Raw genomic sequence first — 9474 nt, 5'->3', positions numbered from 1 at the left:
GTCCAAATAAGTCATTGTACTTCTCTGAGTCGGAGACAGAATTTTCAGTTGTTCTGAGAAAGTCTTTGTTGGCATAGTGTTACCATATTGGCTATATTGAAAGCGACTTTGGGTCATTTCTATTAATACCCAGCTGTGAAGCAGTGGACAAATCTTGGAGGAAAGGTATAAATAAATTTTATTATTTTTAATAATGTTGAACATTAAGTGACACAATTAATATAAAAATACATTCCATTGAGTGCAGAACGACACGGCCGTGCGCGGAAGAAGAAAGGTGCACAGCGACCCTGAGTCTCGCGACAAAGCCTCTCCTCCCGCGGCTCTTACCGTTGGCGGAGCTCACTTCCTGGAATAGGCGGGGCCAGGGGCGGCGGTCACGTGACATAACGGTGCGGGGGTGCGCAGGCAGCGTTTGCCCTGAGCCGACTGGTGAGCTTACCGTCATGGCCAACGACTGCAAGCCTGATGGGAACACCGTGCAGGTGCTGCGGGACGTGGCCAACCGCCTGCGAATCCATTCCATCAGGGCCACATGTGCCTCTGGCTCCGGCCACCCCACTTCATGTTGCAGTGCAGCCGAGATCATGTCCGTGCTCTTCTTCCACACCATGAGGTATAAACAGACAGACCCAGGACATCCCGACAACGACCGATTCATCCTCTCGAAGGGCCATGCTGCCCCAATCCTCTATGCCGCTTGGGCAGAGGTGGGCAACATCAGCGAATCTGACTTGCTGAGCTTGAGGAAAATTCACAGTGACTTGGAGGGACATCCCACCCCAAGAGTGCTGTTTGTTGATGTGGCAACAGGATCACTTGGGCAAGGATTAGGTGCCGCGTGTGGAATGGCTTATACTGGCAAGTACTTCGACAAAGCCAGCTACCGGGTGTTCTGCCTCATAGGGGATGGCGAATCCTCAGAAGGCTCTGTCTGGGAGGCTTTGGCCTTTGCTTCTCACTACAATTTAGACAATCTCGTGGCAGTCTTCGACGTGAACCGCTTAGGACAAAGTGGAGCCACGCCTCTTGAGCACTGCACAGACATCTATCAGAATCGCTGTGAAGTCTTTGGGTGGAATACTTACCTAGTGGATGGCCATGATGTGGAGGCATTATGCCAAGCATTTTGGCAAGCGGCTGAAGTGAAGAACAAGCCCACTGCCATAGTTGCAAAGACCTTCAAGGGCCGGGGTATTCCAGATATTGAGGATGCAGAAAATTGGCATGGAAAGCCGATGCCAAAAGAAAGAGTAGATACAATCATCAAATTAATTGAGAGTCAGATACAGACCAACAGGAATCTCATACCAAAACCTCCCATTGAAGACTCACCTCAAATCAGCATCAGCAATATAAAAATGACCTGTCTGCCTGAATATATAGTTGGTGACACGATAGCTACTAGGAAAGCATGTGGTTTGGCTTTGGCAAAACTGGGCCACGCAAATGAAAGAGTTATTGTCCTGGATGGTGACACAAAAAACGCCACCTTTTCTGAGATATTCAATAAAGAGCACCCTGAGCATTTTATTGAGTGTTTTATTGCTGAGCAAAACATGGTGAGTGTGGCACTAGGCTGTGCCACACGTGGTCGAACCATTGCTTTTGTTAGTACCTTTGCTGCCTTTTTGGCCAGAGCATTCGATCAGATAAGGATGGGAGCCATATCTCAAACCAATATCAATCTTATTGGTTCCCACTGTGGGGTATCCATTGGTGACGATGGACCCTCCCAGGTGGCCCTGGAGGATCTAGCCATGTTCCGAAGTATTCCCAACTGTACCGTTTTCTATCCAAGTGATGCCGTCTCAACAGAGTATGCTGTTTATCTGGCTGCCAATACCAAAGGAATGTGCTTCATTCGGACCAGCCAACCAGAAACTGCAGTTATTTATACCCCACAAGAAAATTTTGAGATTGGGCAGGCCAAGGTCATCCGCCAGAGTGTCAATGACAAAGTCACAGTTATTGGAGCTGGAGTTACTCTGCATGAAGCCTTAGCAGCTGCTGACAGTCTTTCTCAACAAGGTATTTCTATCCGTGTCATTGACCCATTTACCATTAAACCCCTGGATGCTGCCAACATCATCTCCAATGCAAGAGCTACAGGTGGCCGGGTTATCACAGTGGAGGATCACTACCGGGAAGGTGGCATTGGAGAAGCTGTATGTGCAGCTGTCTCTAGAGAGCCTGACATCCTTGTTCATCAGCTGGCAGTGTCAGAAGTGCCTCAAAGTGGAAAACCTGGTGAATTGCTGGATAAGTTTGGTATCAGTGCCAGACACATCATAGCGGCTGTGAAAAATACTTTAATGAACTAAAATAGCTCATTTCTTAGAGTTAGTCTGTTGGCTGGCTTTGCTTTGATCTTAAAACACTGGCATCTTTATATTACATTCATGATTGTTGTTACTAAACCGTCATATCGATGCCATTGTGGTTTTTTTAAGAGAGAGACATTAAACTGTCACTGTGTATACAGATGTCGCTCTCATTTTTTAATCATTAAAGTAGCTTATAACATTTTGGGTAACAGGAATAGCAAACAAAACAACCACCTCAAACAAAGTTTTCTGGAAGACTACAAATAACTGCACTGAGAATCAACATAGAGGTAACAGTTTCGCAAATGTATGTAATTTCCTTGTAAGTAAAGAAAAAAAAAAAGAATTTAATTGTACACTTCAATAGTCCAGGTTCTGAGGCAAGTTCCAGCTTTCATGGAATGCTATTGTACCTGCAGCTTCCTGGATAATGTTTGACTGCAATTGCCTTAAAATTTCCTCTGATGTCTGCCTCATCTCTCCTCTACCATTTAGAAGCTGTTGAGCAGCACTAAACGTGTATATGATGTACTGGATGGCATGTGGTGACTGTTCCATAAAGAGATGAAAGCATAACTAGTTTTCGTTTGTGTCCTACACTGTTCTGTGAGGTTTTAGAAATGTTTCCTTTTGTCAGTGACCAAACCAGATTGCTAACTTGATTATACTCATGTAAGGATATTGACATCAATGTAATAAAGCATTGAAAAACCATCAGCTTTATTTAGTTTGTGCCATGCATGTATGATTTGGCTTCTCCTTGATATTTTGTTTAAATCAGAAGCAGAAAGAGGCGTGTCCCCCCACGGAAATCCTGGAAAAAGGTCCAAGCTCTAGGTAAATCACTAGAGAATAATGTGTGGGCAGAAAAACATCTCTGAAGCAGGCTCCTTACTTTTAGCTCTGAAAACATAAATTATTTGGCTGGAATATAAGGAAAAAGTGCCAATCAGATAAACTGAAGGGAAACCTGAGGTCCAAAACTAAATGTAAAATTACTCTGGTATATCAGATTAATTCTGTATTTTTATTGCTTTCATTAAGTGCCCCTATTAAGTTCCTTGGAGGCATCACCAATTTGTGTCAGGAATTGTTCTAGAAGGTATGGTAGAGATAAAAAAAAATACTAACCTAGGAAGCAGAGAGATCTGGGGCTGCTCATTTTACTAGTGCCTTTTTTCTTGGATCGTGTTCTAGTTTCTTCTTTTGAAAATTGATCGTGATAATTACTCTTTTATTTCATAAGATTTAAAAATTACTTTGTAAAAATAAAGAGTTGCTATAGGACCACTGTGGAAATTTAGAAACTACAAATAAGGAAAAAAAAAAAATTCCCTCACTTATCACCAAAACCCAAATCCATTTCATTGCGCTTCTCACCTGGGATCTATAACTGAATCTTCCATATAGTCATTCCCATATAGTAACATCGATGAATCAAATATTACATATATCTATGAGTGGGGTACTGAATAATAGTCTCCATCCCTAATTTTTCCAAAGTTTAGGGATAACACTGATGCAGACACAGAACAAAATAAATTGCTAATGCAAAATTACTTGTTATAATTTGCACATACTGGGAAGGAGCTTCAGCTTTTAGGGCTTAAACATAACTGCGGGATGAAAAATGATCTGTTTCCAACCCTACATGCATAAACACACCTTTTAAAATGACAATAGATCAGGGGTTTTTGTGGGTTTTTGCTTTTTTTTGTTTTGTTTTGTTTTGTTTTGTTTTATAATGACTAATGGGATCTTTGAGACTACCAGAAATATTTTTTTATAGGAAGGCAGGGAAACCTTTATGAATCGTTCCTGCAAATGTTCTGTCCCACAAGGCATCAATTAGTGGCCATCAGCTCTAGAGAGAATATATAGGAGATGAAACTTCTTATTTCATGTCTACAATTTTTCAGGTAAAATGAAATCAAATCCAGTTTTGTTACCTTGAATGTGTTCCAGCCTTGAATCTGTCCCGAGATCTTCTTTTTCTTAAGATTTTATTTTTTAAGTAATCTCGATACCCAATGTGAGGCTTGAACTCACAACCCCAAGATCAAGAGTCACATGCTCTTCCAACTCAGCCAGCCAGGTGGCCCTATCCTGAGGTCTTTTAAGTCTCCATGGAAATCTTAGTAGAGAATAGTCCTAACTGATGCTAACCCTTGACGACTGCTAACGCTTGTGAAGATGCAGTTTTGATTTTGATCAACACCATGATCATTGGCTTACCTCTGGTCTGCTATTTGTTGATTCACTTAGAAAAAGGTCTTTTAGATTTTCAAGAGAGCCAACTGCCATTCCAGGGACAGCTAGGACTGCCAACAGCTGCCTTGCTTATGGTTGTACTAGAGAAGGCCTGCCGGCAGTCCTTCTTACAGATAGTAAAAGAAGAAATCAGAAGGTTAAATTTTTAAATACAGCAATGGCTCTTAAGCACCTAGGAGTTTGAGGGTTCCTTTTGGGGAAAGAATAGTTTTCTAAAGAAAAAGTAAAAGGATCGATGTTTCTGATTTTTAAGTCATAATAATATGGGGTACTGGCAGATATTTAGTTATCCATGTTTACTGAACTGTACAGGAATTACTACATTCTACAGGGTGCAATCAGAGAGGGTCTGGTTTTGGGGGGTTGAGAAGTATTGGTGGCTATTACTATTGTGATACATAAAGGAGGTCCTGAAATATTACTATGATGGGGGAAGATGTTTAAATAAGTGAAAATGACTGAAAGTGTTATGAAATTAGTTAGAGATAGCATGAAAAGTGCTTACTTATAATGGAAAGAGACAAGGGGTGTTTCAAAAAATACAGATGAGAGGCACATGGGTGGCTCAGTCAGTGAAGCATCAGACTCTTTATTTCGACTCAGGTCGTGACCTCAAAATTGTGGGTTTGAGCCCCACGTCAGGGTCCACACTGACAGTGTGCAGCCTGCTTGGGATCCTCTCTCTCCCTCACTCTCTGCCCTTTCCATCTTCGGGCACACACCCACTCTCTCTCTCAAAATAAGTAAATAAATAAAAAGAATATAGACAACAGTTAATGAAAAAATAAAACCATTTTATGATTATATACACAAGAGTTGAGTCACCTTAATCAAACCAGTTATAAAAAGAAACATAATTCTTAACATTTTTATATAACATAAATTTAATATAATATTTAAATATGTTTATATCACACACATTGAATGAAAAGGATTTATGATTAAATTCAAAAAAAATTTATTTTTGTTTCCCTCTGCCCCTTTTAAAAGTGTTCAGTGTGGGTAAATTCACTGTGACTCACTGAATGGAAAGTTGGACAGATCCCATGACATCCCTGTCCACATTTAGGTATCATCATTTTAAATCATAAAAATCCAATCAGGATTCGGTGATTAAAATATATCATGTGTGTGTGTGTGTGTGTGTGTGTGTGTGTGTGTGTATACTTATTAAGCAATGCTTCCATTTTCTTTTGCTTCGTTTCACCCAAACAAAGGGCCATAGTTAGCAGCTGCTCACTCTCAGTGAAAGGCGGGTTATTGTCTTTGCTTGGTTTCCTTTCCCCTGTTCCTTCTCCCAGCCTCGTCAACTGCTAGCTAGAGTTTTAGGCCAGAAAAGAGGTAAGAGGAGAAGTGGCTCTTACTTGGCTGGAAGGTTGTGTTTGCAGAGTTTGGAAAGTGGTTAAGGCTGACGATGCAGCTTTGTACATGTACCTTTATTTCACGTGTGCAAGTATTCTGAAATTTAGACAACCTTATCTCTATGTCATAAGTTGGAATAAATGCAAGCCGTTAAACCAAAATCCAACAAATACACATTTATTTACAAGAAGTCAAAAAAAAAAAAAACAGTCACACAGTGTGTTGTTGTGAGCCCTCTATTGTAAGGCAGTGTTACAAGCTCACTGGATAAATGTTTGCTCCAAGTTGGGCATGAGTAAGAGTGAAGTTCTAAATATTTAACAGCCAGCATAGTCTGGGCACCTACTGCTAAGAATGAATGTTGAACTAATCAGAAGATACCCTGCCAGAAGGACTATACTGTAAAGTGTACTGATGATCAGCTCTGGAACCAATTATATTCCAAAAGGAGAAATAGCAATCATTTAGTTGGATCAGGAGTACCCTGCGAAGTGAAAGACACAGAGCTCTAGATGTGGAGTGTTGTTCCTCCGAAAGATAGATGGCTGACTTTTCCAGATCCTTATATCTCATACCTTCAAAGGGAGAGCAATATGCATAAAATTTATGGTCAAGCCCATTATCTTAAATACAATGTATTTCACCAATGAAAAGTTATTTGAATAACCATATGTTATTAACAAATGGATTGTGGTATGGATTATGCATTAGTGTACTTCAAAAGCAAACTAAGCATCCCATACATGTAGGTGAAAATAAGTGGACACACACACATATGGACATATACACTCACATGTGTGTGTACATCACACTATTTATACTAACGTGTTCAAAAGAAAATTACTCCATGAATGATAAATTCTACTATATTCTTATCTCACAGATGAGAAAGCTAAAGTGGAGAGAGCTTATGTGTGCATAACTTGCTCAACGTAACATAGCTAGTATGTCGTGGAGGCTGATTTTATTTTTTAAAATTTTTTTTTAGTGTTTATTTATTTTTGAGAGAGAGAGAGAGAAAGAGCATGCATGGGGGAGGGGCAGAGAGAGAGGGAGACAGAATCCGAAGCAGGCTCCAGGCTCTGACCTATCAGCACAGAGCCCGACTTGAGGCTTGAAATCACGAACCATGAGATCATGACCTGAGCTGAAGTCGGATGCTTAACCAACTGAGCCACCCAGGCGCCCCAAGCCTGATTTTAAAGTTATGTGTTTCATATGATTCTCGCAGTAATCTTGAAATATGTATTTTATTATTATCCCCATTTTCTCAGATGAGGAAACTTACTCTCCAGAAAGAGAATGTCACTTGTTTTGTTTCTAAAACTGTTTCCTAAGTTCCATTATACCTGTCTCATTTCTTTTTTATTTCCCCTCCTGAATTATGTTTCTGATTTAAATAGATTTTTTATTCAGTATAAACAGAGATTTTGTAAAAATAAAACACAACAAATAGCTATAGTGTGGTACCTGAGCTTTCTCGTCAGTTCAGGAGACAGGGTCATCTGTACATCGAAGAAACACTTATGGGAACCTCCCTCGGTACCCAGATGCTGCTAAGCTGATGTCTTGTCTTTTTGTCTCTTGGCCTTACAGATATCTGACTCTTTAGGACTGTATCTACTGCTCTATTCTTATGGTAGCATTGAAGTGTTAGAGCTCCATTTATATACAAAAGGTTTGACAGCAGAAAAGAAAAGTTACCCTTGGCCCAAGTTAGTCATCCTCTGAAAACTACTGAGTATATAGTAATCTATTCCCAAAACCCTAAAAAGTATACTTTCATTTCAAATTTTCACCTGCACTAAATATCACTCCCTGAACTATTCTGATAGCATCTACTCTTTAGGTAAGAGATTGAGACCAAATAAATAATAGACATTAATTACATTAAGAGCCACCTAACTCAACCAGCTGTACAAGTCATTTGAAAATAGGGGCATTTGGTTAATTGGTAGTTTCACTCTCTCTAGACAATGCAAGGATGTTAGAACACTTTAGCTTCTGTTTACACCAACCCACTCACACATAAATGGTATTGTTTTCATATACAGTAAAACCTCGGATTAGGTGCATAATTCATTCCAGAAACATGCTTGTAATCCAAAGCACTTGTGTGTCAAAGTGAATTTCCCCATAAGAAATAATGGAAACTCAGATGATTCATTCCACAACCCAAAAAGATTCATGTAAAAATGATTACAATACTGTAATTTAATACAAAATAATACAGAAAATATAAAATATAAAGAAAAATAAACAAATTAACCTGCACTTACCTTTGAAAACCTTTGTGGCTGGTGTGAGGCAGCCAAGAGGAGGAGGAGGGTTATTGTGTAGGAGGACTTTTGCTATCACTAATCACTGCTATCTACCAGCTCAATGGAATCTTTGTCTTTTCATGGAACTCTAACAAGGAACCTTTCCAATGACACTTGCTTTTGCCTCCTTTTGAGAATTTCACGGAAATGTAGCATTGCATTGATGATCACCCACAATCCTGCAGGGTGAGAGGGAAAGAGAACAACCATTGGCTCAGTTGTAATCATGGGACGTTCAGCAACATGTACTACTTGTATTGCAAAACATTGCTCATTTATCAAATTCAAATTTATTAAAAATGTTTGCTCATCTTGAGGTATACTCATAGAACAAGTTATTTGCAACCCAAGGTTTTAAGGTACTTTAAATCCTTCCATGTACATTTTTATTTAAAAAATTAACAAACTGTTTTGATGTATAGTATCCAATCAAAAAAGTGCACAAATCATAGGTGCACAGTTCAGTGAATTTCCACAAAGTGGAAACATTCTTCTAGCTCACACTGAGTGAAGAATTATAGCAGCATTACAGAAGCCACGTTCTTGCCCCCGCCCATGTGTTGTTTCTTCTTTCTCTTCAGAGGAACCACTATTTTAACTTCTAGCTCCACAGATTACTTTTACCTGTTTTTGAACTTTATGTAAATGTTATATTACAGTGTGTACTATTTTATATCTGGTTTCATTTCCTGAACATTGTGCTTATGGAATTTTCCATATTGTTAACTGTACTTGACATTCATTCAATTTCTCTGCTGGACAGTATTACAAATCATGGATATACCACAGGATATTTATATCTTTAAATTATTGACAAACATTGGGTTTGTTTTTAGTTCAAGGCTATAAAGTAGCGCTGCTATGAACATTATTATACAGTATTTTGGTAAACACATGAATGTATTTATTTATTTTAGTTTTTAACTTTTACCTTAGGACATTTATAAATTGCATGTTATAATGATACCTCATACTTAAAGAAATAAAAGTTAACCTGCCTTTAAGTCTAAACAATACACTACACTATTCTTTTAGGAGACAAAAGGGATCTCCCTCCTTATTAAATTCTTACTTTAGGACATATCAATTTGTACTCCTCACAAGAGGCATGACATTAAGAAAACAAAAAAAGATGATTTTTTTCCTCCTGCTTCCAAAATTCTTATCAGTCACCCCTAGATGATCACCAGTAA

The 9474-nt window shown here is 39.1% G+C and overlaps 1 protein-coding gene across 1 annotated transcript; it reads left to right on the top strand.

The window, feature by feature from the left end:
• Positions 1-388: 388 nt before the first annotated feature.
• Positions 389-3044, top strand: TKTL2 (transketolase like 2). Its single transcript, XM_049631273.1, has one exon. The coding sequence runs from the start codon at positions 447-449 to the stop codon at positions 2322-2324; it is 1878 nt and encodes a 625-aa protein (XP_049487230.1). The 5' UTR covers positions 389-446; the 3' UTR covers positions 2325-3044.
• The last annotated feature ends 6430 nt before the right edge of the window (positions 3045-9474 follow it).

This window comes from Panthera uncia, chromosome B1, assembly GCF_023721935.1.
Source record: "Panthera uncia isolate 11264 chromosome B1, Puncia_PCG_1.0, whole genome shotgun sequence".
NCBI lineage: Eukaryota > Metazoa > Chordata > Mammalia > Carnivora > Felidae > Panthera > Panthera uncia.
This window is presented reverse-complemented; position numbering and strand designations above follow the sequence as displayed.